Source organism: Oreochromis niloticus, linkage group LG6 (assembly GCF_001858045.2).
Source record: "Oreochromis niloticus isolate F11D_XX linkage group LG6, O_niloticus_UMD_NMBU, whole genome shotgun sequence".
In the NCBI taxonomy this organism is placed as follows: Eukaryota; Metazoa; Chordata; class Actinopteri; order Cichliformes; family Cichlidae; genus Oreochromis; species Oreochromis niloticus.
Window position 1 is genome coordinate 18,823,517 of NC_031971.2, and position 21,054 is coordinate 18,844,570.

At 42.4% G+C, this 21,054-nt stretch overlaps 1 protein-coding gene across 2 annotated transcripts; it reads left to right on the plus strand.

Moving 5' to 3' along the window:
- The first annotated feature begins 2,115 nt into the window (after window positions 1-2,115).
- Window positions 2,116-19,988, plus strand: pdcd4a (programmed cell death 4a). 2 transcript variants are annotated; one of them, XM_019359966.2, is made up of 12 exons: window positions 2,116-2,453; window positions 2,523-2,633; window positions 7,707-8,009; window positions 8,510-8,607; window positions 10,914-11,027; window positions 11,360-11,581; window positions 11,947-12,044; window positions 12,135-12,249; window positions 16,078-16,185; window positions 17,562-17,672; window positions 17,785-17,924; window positions 18,781-19,988. In XM_019359966.2, the coding sequence occupies exons 2-12, from the start codon at window positions 2,597-2,599 to the stop codon at window positions 18,830-18,832; spliced, it is 1,398 nt and encodes a 465-aa protein (XP_019215511.1). In that variant the 5' UTR covers window positions 2,116-2,453; window positions 2,523-2,596; the 3' UTR covers window positions 18,833-19,988. The 2 variants fall into 2 exon arrangements, with proteins under 2 accessions (XP_019215511.1, XP_025763457.1); XM_025907672.1 differs by lacking the exons at window positions 2,116-2,453; window positions 2,523-2,633 and adding an exon at window positions 6,544-6,577.
- Window positions 19,989-21,054: the final 1,066 nt, after the last annotated feature.

Here is a 21,054-nt window from a genome sequence, read left to right on the forward strand (position 1 = left end):
GACCTATTTCAAACTTCACAGCTGCTTTAATTCTTTATGGCATAGATTTAATGAGGTTTGGTGTATTATGCATTCAGAAACGAGTGGTTGTTTTAGTTACCAAAGCCGTCCACTCTCGGCCACTCTCCTCTAACAACTGTAATCAACGATGCATTTTCATGCAGAGAACTGCCTCTCACTGGACATTTTCTCTTTTTCAGACAATTCTCTGTAAACCCTAGAGATGGTTGTATGTGAAAATCCCAGCAGATTAGCAGTTTCTGATTTACTCAGCTGTCTGACACCAACAATAATACCACATTAAAATACACTTAAATCACATTTCTTCCTCATTCTGATGCTCAGTTTGAATTCCACCAGGTCAACTTGACCATATTATTTCAACCTATTTTCTTGCTGGAGAAAGAGAGGCTATCGACCTGTCATAGAATCAAAGACAGGGTATACCCTGGCCAGGTCGTCAGTCTGTCACAGGGCTAAAACATCTCTATGTTTGTGCTCACCTTCACACCTGTGGCCAGTTTAGAATCTGTAGTTAACCTAATCTCAACCTAATCTTTCTTCCTCCCACAGTCCAAGTAGCTGGAGAGAATCCACATAGAAAGGCCCCTATTAACAAGCAAGCAGCTGTACCCAATGAAGTGGCCAATGAGTGTATTTTCTAGCTTATACAAGTTTTGAGCCTCATGTTACCTTTGAAAAGGGACACGTCTCCAGTACTGAGCTTCACTTCAGTGCCCTGACTCAAAACAACAATAATACTCTTATTTCACAAACTCACACACACGCTCAGAGTAACCGAATCGCTCAAATCTGCAGTCACAATCTATAGTCATACATTCCGAAGTTAATATGCATTTAACAAAATGCCTACAGCATTAACTGAAGAAAACATGGATAAACCGGTTTATTAATGGCCTGATGGTATCAGTGTGTACCACCCACATTCAACGACACGTGAAGGAGGACCCACTATCACCGTGGGGAGAAAGAAAATGAAGAAAATGTGCACCGTGATCCAACATTTGGCTAAGCCAGTGAGTAAACAGGCAGGCCATTATAGTGAAAGAATAGTGTGACAGTGACAAATACTACGGGCCCATGTAATCAAACATGCTTTAACGCCACCTAGCGGTGAGATTTCAGATGACATAAATAGGTGCTTAAATGTGGATTATCACGTTTTATCTATTTATAGCAAGTTAATCAATAGAGTAAGGAGTCACAGAGCAACTTGCATGTAATCAGATACAGACCAGGGGTGCATAAAGCCTCAAAATCAACAAATATAAATAAACATATTAATTGTAACAGTAGTAAAATTCACAAGGATTGTGACAGTAAATGCAAAAGAAGCTAGAACAAGGCTGATCCAAACATTTGCACCACTAACATCTGTTCTTCAATCAGTCAGTGGCCCCTGCAGTAATGTGACTGAAGATTCTGCATTTCAAAGAAAACCACTTTAAGTACTCATATCAGGGACAAACAGACACTGTGTGATGGACGGTTTCATAAATCTTTATTGGTCTTAAATAATTAAATATATGTGTAACAACAAAAAGATGAGCAGGCCTATATATAAAAGGATATAGCGCATCAAAAGGCAAGTAAACACACACAAACTACCCCATAGCCCTACTTTAAAAGTATAATAATTAAAACAAAACCGATCGTTCATGCATCGAAAAAAACAAAAACATGACAAAACATGATGAAACTCTGCTGGGTGGTAATCGTGTTGAGTAGAAGTGGGTGGAACAATACAAATATGTTAGTATTGATACCAACACTGGAATTGATATCAGAGCTACCACTTTGTTTCTATCCTCTGAGTTCAGCATGTAGAGTTCATCGTAGTGATTTAGTTGTCATTAAAATGTGTGAATTTTCAGAGTGACACACTGCTCTCACGCTGCCTTTACGGGTTAAAAATATCGCTATCAGTATCGGTATCAGCAGTTCTGGCCCTGTAGTTACTTGGTATCGGATCGATATCAAAAAGCAGTACTGTTTGGGTATTTTCCGTCGGAGACGTGCAGACGTTTGCTGCTCTGTGATTGGTCGCTAGGGATTAGCACCCACCCCCTGCGCTGACCACTCCCCGTCCGCGCTTTCGACACGTGACTCCTCTCGCGTCGCTCCTGCAAAGTTAAAAACAGACTTTGTTTATCTTGCAGGCTGTTTGATGAAATGCTCTTCAACTAGTTCAGCAGCTTCCTTCCCCCCCTCACAGCTTGATTGTTTTTTTTTTTTTTAATTTTACACCCCAGCTGTGCACGCGGACAAGAGGACTGAACTCCATCTCGCGCCTTCACTCATTTTTACAGCTTCTTTGACATTCATCTTTTTTTTACCCCTCTCTCTAAGCTAAGCACGAAAAAGACACTCCAGCTTTGCCCACCATCTCTCGTGTCCGTAAAACTCGCAGTAAACGAGGCTGCTGTGCAGAGGTTTGACCTGCAGGACTGTTATTTAATTTTTTTTTAAATTATTTTATTTTAGTGGGGGCTCTCTTGCAGCTAACGGCAGCTCGACGGGAGGAGGAGTGCACCGCCAGGGGTTTTTAATCGAGCATTTGAAGAGAGAGAGCGCCATGGCGACCGACATGGACACCGCTCCTCAGGCCGACGGTGAGTGGATGAATCCAGCCTCGCTGCGAAGCCTTGGAGAAGCAGCCACACAGACGGGGCCTCCTCGCCCGATCCATTGTCCCTCCTCGCATGGGACTGTCTGCAGCGCCAGCCATGCTCCCACCACCATGTGCTCCGTTTAAAAAACCAGACACGCACACACAGAGAGGCGGTGGTGGGTGCAAAATATTTAAAAAAAAAAAATCTGTGCACGGTAGCGCAGATTTGCGCTTTCGACACGTTTTCGACTCGCACCAAACCCCATTTGTATTTTTACTGTTTTTTTTTTCTTTTCTAAGCTTGCTGTTGGTCTGCTTTTACATTTAACCCTTTCGCGCTTTTGATTGGACGAGATCGTGCTTACTTCCGCTTTTGCGAGTCGTCGTTGAGACTTTTCCTTATAGTCCATTTTCGATGCCAAGGAAGCGCGCACACACAAAAACGAACAAAGAAAGGAGTTTGTGTTTAAGCTGACGTTGTTTGAAAGACACGATTCCTCCGTCTGTGCGTGCGCGTGGCACCATGTCACCCTGCGTGTGTTAAAAGCTGTGCAGATGGCATTAAACCTCAATATCCTGCACCGAGTCATATGTTAAGATCCGGGCTTGCGGAAGATATCACCGTGTTTGATCATAGATAGACATCAAACCGAGGTTGCTTGTTTGTTTTTTGCGTTCTTGGGTTATATGAGCGATGGTTTTGATGATTATTGCGCTCTATTTGTTGTTGTTGTTGTTGTTTTATGGTACCATGACCCACATGGTTTCGACGGTGATGTGGAAATGTGCAGCCCACTCCTGAATACGAGCCAACAGGGAAGCCTTATATAAGCTCTGCGTTGCAGTGCATTTAAATGTTACATAAGAAATGTATTGTTAGCGTCACGGTTGTATGGATCACACTTACCATAATCTCCCATTGGTTTGTGTTTGCCTGAAAACGCCCTGCAGCTGCCTGTCCCGAGGTTATATCTGTGCAGACTACATATATATATCTGTGACACCCCACATGGTGCATTATTGGTATGTCATAGTAGTGAGAGCATGTGTGCACGGATGGGCTTTTCTGCATGAACTCCCTTGAAGGTCAAGCCTCCATTGATGAGGTTGCGACAGACACCGTCAAAGACTCTATTGTCTGGCCTGGAAAACAAGAAGGAGAACGGCTCCTCGTTAGATCGTGGATCAGTCTGAGCTCACACAGGAGTGGGTGTAAAGTCTTATTAATCCGCCCAGATGATCAGACCTTTAGGCCGTTTCTGTCAGTTCTGCAACAAGTTGCTGCTGTTAGGTGTTAATTAAGGTGTAGTAAAATGAATTATTAGTGGCTGAAGTGATTGCTTCGCACTGCCAGAACATCCCATTTACAGAGTTTAAATGGGAACTTCTGCAACAGAACAAACCTCTCCTCGCTTTCAAAACAGTGCCAAGTGCAAAAGTATTTGACCCTGGAAATCGTTTTGGAGCTTCTTGCAGCTTTTATTCTTATTACACCAACACAATCAACTAATGACAGCACAGCGTTTGTATTTATCCTCCTCTTTATGGTCATCTGGCGTGGATTTAAAAAGGCTTCTGTAAAAAAAAAAAACTTGGTCTAAAAATTAGACCCTGCCCTTGTGAGCAGGATGTTTCCCCACAGTGTGGGAGCAGGTCTGTGATCTCTTCAGAGAGGGAACATGTGTATAAATGTGCATTAAGGGCATCATGGCCATAAACATCACGTTGGGCCTCTTCGTGGCCGCTCTTCTTTTGTTACCTCTTGTCTCACATTTGTGAAAAACATGTTTGCACACACCGTCCGCTGGCATTCAGGCCCTTTAGTTCGTAAGCAGAGCAAACCGCCCGTGCTTAACAACACACGAGTGATTGGCTGATGATAACAAAACGAGCCATCAGCCTCTTGACTGTTTATCAGAGTAGCTCTAATCTTTTGTGAGCACTTTATCATTGTCGTTGTTGTTCTGCAACCAGCAAACGTTTCGAGCATAAAAAATAAAAACAAGGACTGTGCACTTTTTTTCTTCCCTTTTTTTTTTTGTTGTTGCAGATTATATGGCCTGCTTCTGAGCCCGCTGTAGTTGTATATTTAAGCGCAAATCACCGGCCAAGTGCCTGGAACATGTTTTTAAGGAAAAATTCAGTCGGGGTTTCCTTTCATTAAACTGAAATGACAGTTAAACCTCAAAGACATCCACACCCTACCCCCTCTTTTATCATGGTGCAGATGCTTGTTTGGCCCCAAAGGACATCCCACTCACATTTGCTTGAGTTAATGGAGAAAGATGTCTTTAAATATTTACAGCTACTCTTGATTTTAACCCTCTGAAACTGAGAGTAGTAGTTTGTGCTGTACATATTTACCTTTTGTGAAGCCCTCATATGTGCAGACTACACCTGAGTGTGAGTATTTGTTAGAGGGTAGGGTGTGTCAGCTAAAGCTTTTTTTGAGAGTGAACATGTTAAATATATCCGTCATCTACACATCACTGGCTTTGAATACGTCATAAGACGTGCAGACATTGTGCTTTGACTAAAAAGAACTTGCTGTACTTGCTGCATACTTGCATACATCTAACTTCATACTTGGGCAGCACATGTGCTATATTTACAGCTTTGATAAACTAGGTGCGTCCCTTTGGAGGAATGTGAAAACTCTGCTCCAGTGACCTTCTTCTCATTCATGCACGCCTCGGTCGTGCAGATACTTAAAACTGAACTGGGCCGATCATGTTCTCTGCCAGTGAATAGCTCCCATACGTGATGCAGGGCAGAGGTCCTGTGCTGGCCTGCGTCTGCCTGTATCTGTATGTGTGTTAAGTGGGTGGGAGGGGGAGGTTTCCATTGGGTGCTCTAGTAGGTGTGCAGTCTTGGTGTTAAAGACTAGAGTGCAATTTGTTGCTGCAGTTTTACAGGACTGCAACGGTGACACGCAGGCCTGTTTTAAGAAGACAGCCACGTGGTCTTTGTAGAGTCTAAAAGTTAGCAGGCTTGGTTGGATTTGCTTACACTTGCTTATGCAACTCTTGTCTTGGCAAACGGCTTTTTTTCTTTTTTTCCTCTGTGCCTTCTCATTTTTCTGCTCCTTTCCAGTTGGTCAGTTGTGTGTTTGGCACTTTGCGATTGGGTAGTTCCTAATTTACTGCCCCGACAGGCCCTTGTAGCCTGTGCTGGGGAGGGAGGAGGAGGAACCAAAGGAGGAGGTGACACATGGTCGGTTGTTTACAGATTTTGGAAGGCCAGGGTGTGGTGCTACTTTTACTTCAACAGGTTAAATCAGGATGGTGTCCTCCTTCCTTTTCTTTGTTACTGACTTTACTGTGAACTCTGCAGATGTGTTGTTTTGTAGTAATATCATTTAAAAAGAAAAAAGAAAGGCAGGAAACCACAAGTTACAGTTGGTTCTCCTTTTTTTCCCTTTTTTTTGGATACTTATCTGTTACTGCGACTCCCTGTGTGTGTTTTCAGCTTGTCCTTATAATCTATATGGCCGTAACTCCACAAACTTCCTTTTGGAGCCATGCATTGGGGTGCTGAGTATTAATTTCACCCTCAGGCATTCCTCCTGCTGCTTTCCTTCACTCCTACAGTGCTGTCATGTGATCACTCATGGACCCAGCCATGCCATATGTAGTCAAGTCCACTCTAGCTACACCCCACAGATCGCGAGAAGATAGAGGAGTTAAAAAACCAAAAAAAACTGGTGTCAGCATTTCTACAGCATGTGTTCTCCTTTGCCCGCTCCCTCCTCCCTCCCCCCTCCCATGCCTGCATCGCAGCTCCAGTCACACTTGCTGGTTTGTTGTTTGTTTCACCATGCTTGCAAGAAGCTAACTTTAGGTTAATTTTTCGAAACGTTCCCTTTTTTTTTTCCTCCACACACCCATAGAAGAGAAGCGTATTAAAATACCGACTCAATCCACCTTATGTCTTCTGATATTGCTGGTGAGTGTCACAAAACCATGCGTGTGAGTAAGTTTGCACTGCAGACTTCCTGAATAATGTTTTGTCTGTTTTGTGACCTTTGGTTTGCTGTGCAAAACGCTGCCCTCACACATGCAGGTGGACAGAAAGCCAGTGTATTAGCTGAAGGGTTAAAGGAGTTTGCTTGTGCAGTTTGCAGAGGGCGCACTTGATTGTTTGCAAATGCAAGCAGAATTAAGACTGCAAGTTGGCCCGTAAACCTTCGATATGTAATGTTTCGCTATAGTCATGCAGCTGTTTTTATGCAGAAAAAGTCACAGAGCGAGATGTCTTGCACAACACCGATAGGTTAAATGTTGCCATGTCCTCTTGCCAGAGTGAGTCTTGGCTTTGTAAACATCCCCGGGAAATACAGTCACCATTAACTGCTCAGGCTTGCAGCCAAACTTGGCTTTAGTAACAGAGCTGCACCTTTTAAACTCACTTTTTAAATTGTATTTATGTTTTTTTGCGTGTTTCACTCAGACTTTAGCAGTTTTTCTGAAAGTTACTTACCCCAGAAATCAGTCCACTGCTGTAGGTGATTTGAGTCGTCTGTGTTATTGTATAGAAAACTAGTGCTGGGTTTTTTTTTTAGACTCATGTGTTGTTACTAAATAGTAGGTTAATGTTTACCTTTTACTGTGGCTTCCGTTCTTGTCAGTGTGTCCTTCGTTTTTTTGCAGTCATCACACACCCCTTATGGTCTACACTGGTGAACACACTGAGTGTTGATGTTTTTTTTTAAAAAAGAAAAAAGGTCAACAAGAAAGGGATTCATTTTTTTTAAAGTCGCTCAAATAATATTTAAAGTTCACAGAAATTCACTGTGAGAAACCATTTTTAAAGGCGACGTTGATAGACGATGTAGCCACCAATCAGAAAACTCCCTTTGAACAGGAAGAAACCTCCAGCAGAACCAGCCTCAGGGAAGGGCAGCCATCTGCTGCGACCGGTTGGGGTTAGGGGAGGGAGACGGGACAAAGGCATACTATGAAAAACTATATATTTATTGTCTGCATACTTGTGGCCATTCTGTGTACTTTTATAAGGCTGTCGGTCACAGTGTAGACCAGTTCATTAACAAACAAATCCACTCTTCTCACTACAGGGATCTTTGGTCCTGGTGGCACCATGGCAGAGGCTAACCATCCATACAGCGATGACGACGACGTGCTGAATGAGGTCGAGGTGAACGGCAACTGGACGCCCCAAGAAAAGGCGCTCCATGAGGCTCGTCTGAAAGCTAAAGCCAAACGTCGCCTGCGCAAATCCTCGTCTCGCAACTCCACCAGCGAGTCTTTCTCAGAGTCGGGAGAAGTGGTGGGTGGTGACCCGCACAGCCCGAAAGGCAAAGTCAACACCAATGACCGGAAATCCAGGACCGGCAAAGGCAGAGGCCTGCCCAAAAAAGGTATAATTTGCAGTCTGCTGCGATTTTCAGCCCTTTTTCCATTAGTTTCTACTTGGATCGGCTCAACGCAACTCAAGGGGCTGTTATAGCAACACAACAGAACGTCCAGTGACATCATTTGCTTGCGACACGAATGCTACAACAAAGGTGGACATTGAGGTGATTGCATACCTGCTCCTCACTCTGTGGCATTTTGTCAGACTCGAGGACCACAGTGTTGTTTCTGTGCAGCCATTTCCCCTCGATGCTGGGTTTCAAAAATGACATCACTTTTTCAGGTCGCCTCAGATTGCTTGGAATCTCACCCGAGTAGGTACTTAAAAAGTACTCGGTACCAGGTAAAACCCTAAAAACCATGTTGAGTCGTGCCGAGTAGATACTAATGGAAAAGGGTTATTAGGGATGTACCTTCTTTTAGGGGTGTCCGATATAACGATATATATCGGATGACGATATGAAAACGTCTATAGTTTCATATTATGCTGACTCTCTGTGTTCAGGTGGGGCAGGTGGTAAAGGAGTTTGGGGAGCTGCTGGGATGGTTTACGAAGATGAGGAGCCCGACATACACGACCCCAACTATGATGAATCTTCTCAGGTGAGGCTGCTGGGGGGGTGGGGTTGTTTTGTCTTTTAACACTTCAGATTATCTGCTAGCAGGTTTGTTTTATATCTAAGTCCTTTGCTTTCAAATACTGGCATCCAGCAGTCAGTGCATTGGATGGCACCCTTTATCTCTTTATGTCCACGTTCTGATACTGAACTGCTGATGAAATGCGTTGTAATCCATCTTCCATGCTACGCAGAAACACTGGAAATGTTGACAGTAGGATTTCCCGGGAAATACAAGACTGTTTTCATATCAAAAATATTAACAAGCTTTGTTTGAAACCCGTTAAAAAAATTGGTCTGCTAGCACGATTCTTAAATCCAGATGGCTCCGTCCCATTGCAGTCAACACTATTTGCAATCTTTAACCCCGTTATCATCCATGTGACGCCGAAAGCCGAGTTTGTTTGTCTCCTGCTGCACTTGCGACTGAATGCGGACTGGGAACGGCGCTTCTGTCTGTTAAATGCTGATAACAGTTTGGAAATGGCTCAGAAAAGCCGGTGTGATTTCGGCCTTGACTGGAACACGAAGGTGGTGTAAAGATATCGACTGTTAAAAGGGAACTGGGACAGAGTGGTAGAGAAAAATAGACGAGACATGTGCAGACTGTGGCCTTTGAATCAGGCTGCACGGATCACCTGATAAAGGAGTTGCCCAGAAATGGGAACTGTAACACGCTGGAATGCCTCTTTCCTCTTCTTTGACTAATTCTTTTTAGGAGATGGTTTTTCCTTGAAGTAACTCAAATAATTAAGAGGACTTGTAGAAATGAATACGTTACCCCGCACTGAGATTATAATTTATGCTCCAGGTTGTGCAAAACCTCAGCTGAACGTTAGTTTACTCATATCCTTGGAATTCGTAAATATAAGTGTTGAGACAGAAGTTTAGGTTACACTAAAGCTCACTGGTAGCCCGTTTTCAGTCAGTGTTATGTTTACACCTCTTCTGTGGAATTTTTGGTATGCCCAAAAAGGAAAAGTTTTCAATAGAAGAACTGAAAGGTCAAAATGGTTGAGAGACTTTCAAAGGTAACAACTTCTGGTTTCTTTGGGCAGAAACACAAACTCAGTATGAGTCTTGCACAGCTCTCTGGGGATCTGGTGGATGTTCAGAGCTTTAATAAAGGAAAGAAAAGCACCTCAAGAATGAATATGGATGCTCTTGTGAAAACTCCAGTGAAAAATATCTTGTATATCACGCAGTTATACTAACTTGGCTCATACAGTACAGTGCAAAAGCCTCGAGTCACCCCTCATTTCTTCGTATTTTAGAAGAATTTTCTTTAAGCTACTTAACACTGACCTACGACTCATTCAAGCATAAAAAAGCCACCTAATTCAAGGATGAACCAGTGTTGTCTACACATAACAAAAACAATTCAAGCATTTTGTTGAGTCCACACAGTGTGTTCCCTTTTCTTGAGTTCAATCTATAAGAACACTAAAGATAACAGGCTGACTGTCATAAAGATGAATTTTTGGACCAATAAGGTAATTTCCTAAGAGCTATTAGGCTTAAAACTTAAACTTAAAACTTAAAATATCTACAGCAGATGAAAGTATATTAAAGCCTGACACCTTGGACATCAGAAATGGTCTCAGTGGAAGGGTAACTCTCAAGAAGGCTGAGGAATACCAAGTTACACAAGAAATGGGCTGAAAATCAGTTTTAACGGGTCTTATGGAGTGATGAATCCAAACTTAAAACTTTTAGTTCAAATCAATGCCACTATGTACAGAGGAGGTCAGGAGAGAGGCACAACAGTGAGTGTATACAGCCATCAGTAAAACATGGGAGATTCAATAACATCTGGAAAGCATCCAAGAGAACGGGGTTTAAAAAAAAAAAAAAAAAGGCAGCCAGCATCCAAAGAAGAGCTTTGAATGTCCTTCCAGGATCTTGGGAACTGTTCCTGAAGACTACTTAAAGAAATTACAGCGAAGCTTGCCTCAGAAGAATAAAGGTGTCCGTTCTGAATTTTGACTCTTAAGCTCATTAGAATTATACAAACTCTGTTATTGACTGTTTTACCGTGTACAGAATGTTTGCACGTTTCAGTAAACCACTGCACCTATTTCCCCATTTTCCTAGCAAAGTATAAAGAAATGAGGGGTGGCTCAAGACTTTTGCACAGTACTGTAAGTTGAACTGACTGTGTATTTTAGAATTGTTGAAAATACTTCATATAATCCTGAAACAAAGCTGATGAGAAATTCAATAATGAACGTGCATCCGCTCTGCTGTGCGTGCTTGTTTCTGACTGACGCCGTGTGTGTTTTTTTTACACAGGGGGACACGGTCTACGAGACGGTCGTGCCCGAGATAGACGAGAAGGAACTTGAGAAAATGGTGAACCCGATTGTACAGGAGTACTTTGAGCACGGGGACACAAAAGAGGTTCAGGTAAATAATTATAATAAAGCTTTTGAACTCTGTGCATGCTGACCAAGAGTGAGCAGGTTTAAAGAAAAAAGCTGGATGACTGAAGTAATGTGGAGCTTTTAACCTCAGGTTTATTGGGCTGTATTCACTCTAAGCACGGGTGCCAAGCACACGAAGGCTCTCCCTCTCTCAGTGGCCTCCACTCGCACTGTGCTTTGATTGTCTGGGCCTGATTAGGCTTCGGTTTGTGTCTCTCGCTTTTGAAAAGCACAATGTGTTTGTGTTTTGGGGTCATTTTTGAAAATGCTTAAACTGTAGAAACTAAATGCAGTTCTCCCTCCGAACCCTATCAGATGCTGTTAAAGGAGCTCAATTTGGGCCAGCACAAGTACGAGTTCTCCTCTCTGGCTGTGTCCCTGTCCCTCGAAGGCAAGGCGAGCCACAGAGAACTGACCTCCCGCCTGCTGTCTGATCTGTCGGGGAAGATGCTGTCGCAAAGTGAGATGGGGCGAGCTTTTGACAAGATGCTTAAAGAGCTCCCGGACCTCATCCTGGACACACCGGATGCCCCGCAGGTAGAGCTGATGCATGATGGGAAGAAGCAGTCACAGATATGCTACCAAATCTAACTGTGTGCTTCAGAGGGTGGAGAGGCACTGCAGGGTTTAACAGGCTTAAAAGATCAACCGTGGTTAAGTGTAAACCACTCCTTTTTATCCCAAAGGTGCACACAAATCCTCTTCAAATATTACACATGCTCTTTGTATCTTTCCTCTATTACTAGGCAGCAAAATGTTGCATACTAGATCGCCACCTTCAGCAGTGAAGAGGCCTAATAAATTTAAGAGCTAAAACTAAATAATAAAACAAATGTTAGTCGGGCATGTTTGTTACGCTGGCTTCACTTGGTTTGCTTAATCTTTTCTCCTGTTTCTTGCAGATGTTAGGCCAGTTTATAGCCAGAGCCATCGCAGACCACGTCCTCCCCATGTCATTCCTGGACTGCTACAAGGGCAAGGTGGACTGTGAGCATGCCAGGTGAAAGCCGCAGTTCAACGCGTTGTAAGAAAGGCTGTATTGTGCCCCTGCCACCCTTCCCCTCCACCTAACTGTGATCCTTTTCTTTAGAGTGGCTTTAGACCGCGCTGCAGTGCTGCTGTCCATGAAGAGGGAGATGGTTCGCCTGGACAACGTGTGGGGTGTAGGTGGAGGTCTGAGACCTGTCAAACATCTCATCAAAGAGGTAAGCCCCACCCCATTCAGAAACCGATAAGTCGCTCGCTTGTGATATCATAGTGAATCTCTCACAAGTGTGTACCCACATTATGTAATGTAAACAGGGCGAAAATGGTGCATGCTGGGTAGAGAGCCACAGTCTAGCTGCTGTGTCAGCAAAGATTTTTCTCCCCTGAGAAGTGAGAATTTCCCCAAAAAAAAGAAAATAAAAAAAAAAAGAGGGCATGGGAGGGGCAGACATAAACAAACACACACTCACAGGCGAGTCTCTTTCTGCCAAATCAATACAATAAACAGTGTGTGAGAATATAAACATGATTTAATTTAAATCACCTTATAAGCGTCATCATATTTTAAAAAACCCAATGTGTCCTGCAATAACATAATAAATAAATGATTAAAATTAAGGCAGTCTCAATTGATTCCTCTCCTTGTGTCTTGATCCCTCCCACTAAAGGTGTGAGGAGAGGAGGCGAGGGAAAGACACAAGGAGACAGGATTTGACGCAACAGGCAAGCCTTCTCTCTCCTCTGCTTGTGTGATGCCCATTATGAACTGAGACACGCTTTAACGTGGCGTACTGAAATTGGTTTCTAGGTCGCAGGCCGGAGGATGGAGGACAGGATTAGTGCAAAGTGTACTGTGCAACTTCATGTACTTAGGTCCATATGTTTCTGGACAGTGATGACATTTTTGCGTCCGTACAAGCAAACATATTGATTAATTTTTTAATTATTATTTTTTTTAAATAAAAAGTTGTGACTGAAATTTTCTCCTTTTTAAATTATGGGGTTTAAAAAACTGTATTAATTGCTTAAAAATTGGGTTTTGTTGTCACCCTGCCAGGTGGGCAGGGGCAATGGACACGTACGTTTGTGAATGCAATAACGCGAGAGCGATGCGATGTAGGAGTTTTGAAATGATACCATAGGTTCATCTACTTCAAATCTCGGGACAAGTTTGAATCTTACTGACCTGGACCTAAGGATCAGGGGTCAGAGGTAAAGTTTTATGAAAATCTACTGAATTTGATAACTTGACAACAAGGCGACATAGGATTTTGAAATTGATACCATAGCTGTGTCTGCTGGGAGGCTGAGGGCCAGCACTTGTGGTCGCCAGTATTTTTATGCACAATGACCTGCTTTTTTCCAGAAGCTCCAAATCAATTCAGCTGACTGATGAGCAATTTCATGGCCAGGTGAGGCCTATTCTCTTATTTAATGGCAGCTGATCCATCTGGAGATCATCACATAAGAGGTTAATTGAAAATGTTAGATTTCTGTTTTATAGCTTGGCACTTTAATTTTAAATATGAGGCTTGAGGAGATCTCAGTGCAGTAGAGGCAGTGTATCATTAGGCTGAAAAACTAAAATAAACCAGTTGGAGAGAACAAAAACTTCAGGAGTGACCAGATCAGCAATCTGCTGCATTCTCAACAACACCAAAAAAAGACCACAGACAGTTTCTGTGAGTTTCACTCAAGAACAAGAAGTGCAGATTAAGACTTTGGGGGGGAAATGATTTGGACTGATGATTAACTAAAGTGCGCTTAGAGAAGAGAAACGACTCATAATCCAAAACATACATGATGATCATCGTGGAGGCAGCATTACAACACAGGTGCGTATGCAGCCGGCCCACTAGTGTTTATTGATGATGTGGCTGCTGATAGAAGTAGCAGGATGGACTGAAGTCGACGGGGCTATGCTCTCTGTTCAGATTCGGCCAAATTCTGCAAAACCAATTGGACAACGCTTCACAGTGCAAGTAGATAATGAGTCAAAGCCCTGCAAAAGCAACTCTAGATTTTCTCGAGGCAGAGAAATTAGATACTCAGGGGCCAAGTCAGTCACCTGATCTCAACCCAGTAGAGCGTGATTTTTAGTTGGTAAAGACAAAACTGAAGGCAGAAAAACCCACAAACACGCAGCGACTGAAGGCAGAGCATCTCAAGGGAGGAGACGCAGCATTTGGCTTCCAGACTTTAGGCAGTCAAATGCACTGCAAAGGATTTTTCATCCAAATATGAAAACAGTCTTTATGTTTAAAATTGTTAGTTTGTCCAATTATGTTTAAGCCTCTGAAAATGGAGGGCTGTGTATAAAAATGGCTGTAATTGTTAGACAGTTAACACAATACTCTTGTTAAACCCCTTGAATTAAAGCTGAAAGTCTGCACTTCAGTCACAATTTACTTTTTTTTTTTTTTAAACTTATTTTTTATTGAAAATGGCTTAATAAGTAATCATTTGTGTGTGCGCTTGTGTTGATGGGCTCTGCGACTCGTTCTTTTGTTTCTCTGGTTTGTTTTTGTTTACAATCACTCTTCAGTAATCTGGGATTTTGTTGCCGTGTGAATGTGGGTGTGGACAATGTGGGAGTTCCACTTAAGGAAAACAAACCCAAACTGTAAGTTGTGCAACATTCAAAGAGTGTGAGTGAGAGCGGTGTGTCAGCCTCGGTAGCTTTCAGACCCATCGCTGAATTGGATCCAAAGTTGACTCAGAAGCGTTGGTCATGCTCAGTGTTTTGAGCATCTTGGATCAATCACGCGCTGCAATCGAATGACTAATTGTTCCATAAATAGGTTGAAGTAAAACCATGCTTGCTGATGTACGTGCAGATCTGCAGTGAGAGTGACATAACCAAGCCTGCTATAAAAACGGAGACTGAAAATTCAAGCAGAAGTCCAAACAAAGAAATGTTTTTCTTTCTGTCGGGAACGTTAAACATTTCATGATAGGTTTTATTTCCCAGATGGAGGTTGGGTTATTCCTGGAGTAATGGCTAGATGAAAATATTTCATAGGCAGGTGCTTTAAATGTTGTCTGGTTATGTGCAGATTCTTTAATTTTGCAGTAAAAAAAGGAGAAAAAAGAAAATGAACAATTTGATAGCAAGCCTTCCTCATGCAGCTCTTTCTCTCCTCTCTTCTGATCTCCTCCCACCATCATGTGCCTTGATGTGCTTCACATGTGTGATTTCTGGCTCCACATTGCATTTGAACATTTTTTGTTGTTGTTCTTTATACTCAAATCGCTCACCTGAGCTGGTCTAAAAGGATCTGTGATTGGCCAGAGTCTCCCATCATGAGTGGATGTTTTTTAAATCAGCAAGCCTAAAAGAAATGGTAAATGGCCTGTATTTATATAGCGCCTTTCTGGTCCCTAAGGACCCCAAAGCGCTTTACATATCCAGTCATTCACCCATTCACACACACATTCACACACTGGTGATGGCAAGCTACGTTGTAACCACAGCCACCCTGGGGCGCACTGACAGAGGCGAGGCTGCCGGACACTGGCGCCACCGGGCCCTCTGACCACCACCAGTAGGCAACGGGTGAAGTGTCTTGCCCAAGGACACAACGACCGAGACTGTCCAAGCCGGGGCTCGAACCGGTAACCTTCCGATTACAAGGCGAACTCCCAACTCTTGAGCCACAATCGCCCTAAAAGAAGGTACAGGGCTCCAGTTAGCCGTTTCCCTGCTTATGAATTTTCTGTGCATTGATGCCAGAAGACATGTTTTCATACTGCAGCTTCTAATAGAAAAGGTTTTCTTACATTTCTGTATACTCTCACCCATGTTTATTATACATAAACATGGGTGAGAGTAAGCACTGGGATAATTCAGTGTAGAACACTGTATGGATGGCTCTTTACCCTTTATGCCTACTCTGAATTAAATGTGTTAAATGTGGGTTAGTTAATCTTGATGGGTGTTTGACCTGCAGCTCAACTGATGCGGCAGCAATGCATCAGTTCAGTCTTCAGCTGTGTTTGATACCCTTGCCACACACTGCTAACGCGGCTGTTTGTGTTTGTTTCAGATGAATCTTCTGCTCAAGGAGTATCTGATATCAGGAGACGTGTCGGAGGCGGAGCACTGTCTGCGGGACCTGGAAGTGCCTCATTTCCACCATGAGCTGGTCTACGAGGTATCCACGGCTTTTTATTTGTACAAGTCAAGTGAGGTCAAACAAAGTAGAAGGTTTATTTTTTTTCTACTTGTTCTTCACACATAACAGGATAGGAATTAAAATCTGTAAACTGAGCTTTTTTTTTTTTTTTTTAAGTGTTTTCTCTCTCTGGTGTCTAGTCAAGTAAACTGAAGAGCAACACTGGGAAGAAAAAAAAATAAAAAACTGATTGGTGACAGTCATTTCTGCTTTCTGCCAAGGACACTGTGTGTTTGGCAGTGATTGTCTCTTATTTGCAGTACATGTATTTGCTAAGCTCACTTCAAATCAGTCAAACCAAAATGTGTCCTTGTGTAAGTATAAACAGATTACTGGTTACCAAATTTCAAACGTGCACACAGTTGACAAGCTCAGTCTTGGATGGCAAGTTTTTCTGTTCCATATTAGACCGAGTGCAAACAGATGCACGCTTAGTGCACGTATGGCAGCGGTGATAATTCTGCTTCCTTGTGTGACCTTGTGGGTTCCTGCTAAGATTTGCACAATGTTATGCAGCTAATTGCAGTACAGCCAGTTTTACTTTTCGGGCACGCAGACTTCAAAAACGTATTTTTCACACAGTCCACACAGGCAAATACAACTGACAAGAGCACTGCCGTGGTAGTTTTACCTCCCCTTGTCCTGTCTCATGTTAGTCTGACAGTGGCCTCAGCTGTAGGCTGAAACACTTCCAAAATGCTGTAAAATGTTCAGCTCAGAACACTCTTCAACAATATGGAGAAACTCCAACAAGTAGATGACCCTGTATAAGCATGCATGTGGTGAAAGTGGGAAGAAAAAAACTCCCTTTTAAAAGGAAAGAACCTTTGGCAAGACTAGTAGGGGGTGAAGGAGGGAGACGGGCCCAAAGACACACTGTGGAAGAGAGCCAGAGATTAATTATAATTCATGATTAAAGGTGGAGTAGTGTATAAACACAGAGAGAATGAAAAGGTGAGTGGAAAAAGAAACACCAAGAGCATCATGGGAAGCCTTCAGCAGCCTAGACCTGTTGAAGCATAACTAAGGGAGGATTCAGGGTCACCTGCTACAGCCCTAACTATATTCTTTATACTCTTTATCAAAAAGAAAAGCTTTAAGCTTAATCTTAAAAGTAAACAGGGTGTCTGTCTCCCATTTCCAAACTGGGAGCTGGTTCCTGAAAGCTGAAGGCTCTTTCTCCCATTCTACTACTAAAAATCCTGGGAACCACAAGCAAGGCAGCAGTCTGAGAGTGAACTGCTGTATTGAAGTGATACGGTACTGTGAGGTCTTTAAGATAAGATGGGATCTGGTTATTCAAGACCTTGTTTGTGAGGATTTTAAGTTCCATTTCTGAATTCATTTTTTTCCAGGCTGTAGTGATGGTGCTGGAGTCTAAAGGTGACACTGCCACTCATATGATGATGAAGCTCCTGCAGTCCTTCTGGAAAACGGGCCTCATCACTGTTGATCAGATGAACAGGGTTAGTCTCCTTTTTTTCCTTTTTCTTTTTTTTTTCCTACCATTTTATGCACTGTATCACTTTAGTATTGTTACTTATACGTTTTTTTTGTTTTGTTTTTTTTCTCCTGCAGGGTTTCCAGCGCGTCTATGATGAGCTCCCTGAAATCAGCCTAGATGTGCCACATGCCCACTCTATCATGGAGACTTTTGTGGACCTCTGCTATCAGGAGTCTGTCATCACCAAACAGCTGAGGGATGCCTGTCCCTCCAGGTGAATTGGGGTTTATTGTCTAATGATTTCAGGTCTGTTCCACTGAAAGTTTCAGAAAGAATCAGGAAAATAATACGTCTTGTCCCCGTTGACAATAAAGGCGTCACAAGTGAAGGTGTAATTCCACATTTATCCATACCAAAACAAAATGATCAAACATAAGTCCCTTTAAATGAGCTGGTACTTGTATAGTGCTTTTCTACTCTTATTTAAGCACTCAAAGTGCTCTCTCACTACAAGCCTCATTTACACCAGTGCCTTTTTCTACTTTAAAGTGCTTTTAACTCATAGAGTGATGTCACTCACAGTTCCAACAGCAGACTCGTGTGCTCATGCAATGTCTTTCATGTGTTAAGGATAGACTAGAACATGCCTTTAAACCCGTCAAACAGTGCTGGCTGTCAGTTGGTGGACCAACTACAACTTCCAAAGAACACATATCGCACATTTTCATGCTCTGATGTTACAGGTTGTCCACACTGGATGGGATGACCTCCTTCTCATTTTCTAAACATGGCTATTATTTCGCATGACAAGTGATGCAATCAGGGGGAGTAGGACACTAGTCTTACTTAAACACAAATCTGTCAGTATTTTCTGGCTTCCTGATCTTGCTCCAGGTTAAGATGCAAATCTTTAAAAATGAGTCACACATGCACTGTTACATTTTCAGTAAAGGCCTGGTGATTTCTTGACTTCACTGCACTTTTTGGACAGCGGTGTTTTACTCCTGAGACGATTTGCTGTTGTTTTGTTCTCAGTGAGAAAATGTGAAACATGCCATGTCTTTTATCTGTGATTCTGTGAGCTGCGTACCAACACTAAAACATTTCTCTATCTTGACTTTCTCCACTAGAGGGCGGAAGCGTTTTGTCAGCGAAGGAGATGGAGGGATGATCAAGAACTAATCTGCAGGAGGAAGAGGGGGCATCAGCAGCAGCAGCAGCAGGAAGAGGAGGGGGTGTCTACTGGTTCTTACACCCTGTTTCTGCTCCAGCATGTTTCCCTGAAACCGGACATGCCTGCGGTCTAATGTTTCCTTGTTCCTCTCCTGGTAATGTTTATGTCATCAGTCAAAACCAGCGTTTTTTGACGTTTGGTGGAAGTAAACCGAAAAGTGCGGCCTGGGTTCAGTTCCCATCATCTTGTTCATCACTGCTTTTTTTTTTCTTTCTTTCTTTTTTTTTTTTTCTTTTGACCTGTTTGTGAAGAATATTCTCTGAGGGTTCATGTGACACTTTTGCCTCAGTCTTTGTACCTGTTTGTCAAGAATAACACAAGTCAGAGCTGCAGAGGGACAGGGGGACAGGCTGGGTTACGTGGGAGATTAATTGGTTTTATTTGTCTCTTGCTTAATTTCACCTGTTACCGTGTCTTTATTTTTTATTTTGTTTTCGGTCACATAATGTGCTATAAATGGAAACGCGCACTCAGAGGGACAGAGCATACCGTATTCAGCGAGCACTTAGTAATTTAGCTGAGCAGCAAGGATCTAAAACTCTTCGGCTTCTGTCCTTATTTCGAGGATGCCATTTTTCGTACCTCTTGTTTAAGTTGTTCATTAATGTTTTATGAACGGTGATGATTTTTTTTTTCTCCTCCTTGAATTTTGGGCTTTGAAGCCAAATGTTTACTTTTGTAAAGCACCAGTGAAAGCAAAAGGTGTTTTGGGCACTATTTGGGTGTTTATCTGAAACTTGCATCAGGGCAAATACACTTCAGAAGCCATTTCTGAAAATGAAGATTAATTGGGGTTAATGTGATTTCAAAATAAATAAATGAGCAATATTTTGAGCACTCTGCTTGCAGTTAACTCATGTATTTACAGCCACGTGGTCAGCAGTTGATTCTGGACAGGGTAGCCTTCGGTGTGGAGAGCCGCTCTAGACGGCGTCTTCTGGTAATTGTCTTTAATGGATTATGTTTAATGCATGTGTAAAGACAACCCCAGCTTTTCTTGGAAAACGGTCATTGAGACTTTTTCTGCCCCTGTCTTACAGTTTTACATGTTGACCAAAGTTATAATAAATATATTTCATTCATTAAAAAAAGTAACAAATTGAAGTTTCTGTGTTTTGTTGTTCACGCGAGCAGCGCGGGTGGATAAGTAAGGTTGGAAAACCAGAAATATACAGTCACGTGAAAAGGAAATGACACCATCTTTTACTTAAATTACTTAAAGCTCAGATGAACAACATAATGCGTCTTCTAATTATTTTACAAAAACTATGCCAAAGTGCAGAAGTAGTTTGTTTAAAACTTAAACACGATTAAGGATGTACTTATTTTTGTGGAATAAACTGATAATCAGCAATTGTGATTTGGTACATTCAGGTGAGTTTACAGGATTAAAAACATCAAAAATCATAGAAAAGTGCCTGTTGCTGCCCATCAGTCTGGGAAGATTTATAATGCCATTTCTAAACAATTTGAATCCATAATTCTGAAGTCTGAGGAAAAAAAATATTTACCAGTGGAAAACATTTAAGACAGTTACTGATCTTCCCAAGAGTAGACGTTCCAGGAAATTCACCACCAGATCACACAAGTCTCTTTCTTAAAAAGAACATGGCAGCACAGGATAAACTTTATCTGAAGAAACCACAGGACTTCTGGAACAATGTCCTTTCCACAGAGGAGATCAGAGTGGAGATGTCCTGCCATGAAGCACAGCACCACATTTGGTGAAAACCTAAGATGGCAACTTGGTAGAAAAATCTCATGCCAACTGCCAAGCATGTTGGTGGGAGAGTCATGTGTGCTTGTTTTGCAGCCATGGAGCCGTGGCACCTTTCAGTCACTGAGTTGATCATGAACTCCTCTGTATACCAAAATATTCTGTCCCAAAACTACAGCTTGGTTCAAATTAACTTCATGGAACAGGACAATAATCTCAAACACAGCAAATCTACAACCGGCCAAGAATCCAGTCTGACCCGGTCAGAGTCCAGACCTCAACCTGACTGAAAAAATGTGACAAGACCTTAAGGGAGCTGTGCATAAAGAAATGCCTGCAAACCTTAATGAAGTAAAGCAGAGTGAGAAAAACCCTCCAAAATGATGTGCTGCTAAAGTTAAGCTGAAAACAATTCAAGTTACTGCTGCTAGAAGGTTGTTCTACAAGCTACTG

Coding starts and splice junctions, on each gene's coding strand:
- pdcd4a (XM_019359966.2), top strand. CDS start 2,597: ATGGCGACCGACATGGACACCGCTCCTCAGGCCGACG. Junction 8,010..8,509: donor CAGAGGCCTGCCCAAAAAAG/GTATAATTTGCA, acceptor CTCTGTGTTCAG/GTGGGGCAGGTGGTAAAGGA. Junction 16,186..17,561: donor ACCATGAGCTGGTCTACGAG/GTATCCACGGCT, acceptor ATTTTTTTCCAG/GCTGTAGTGATGGTGCTGGA.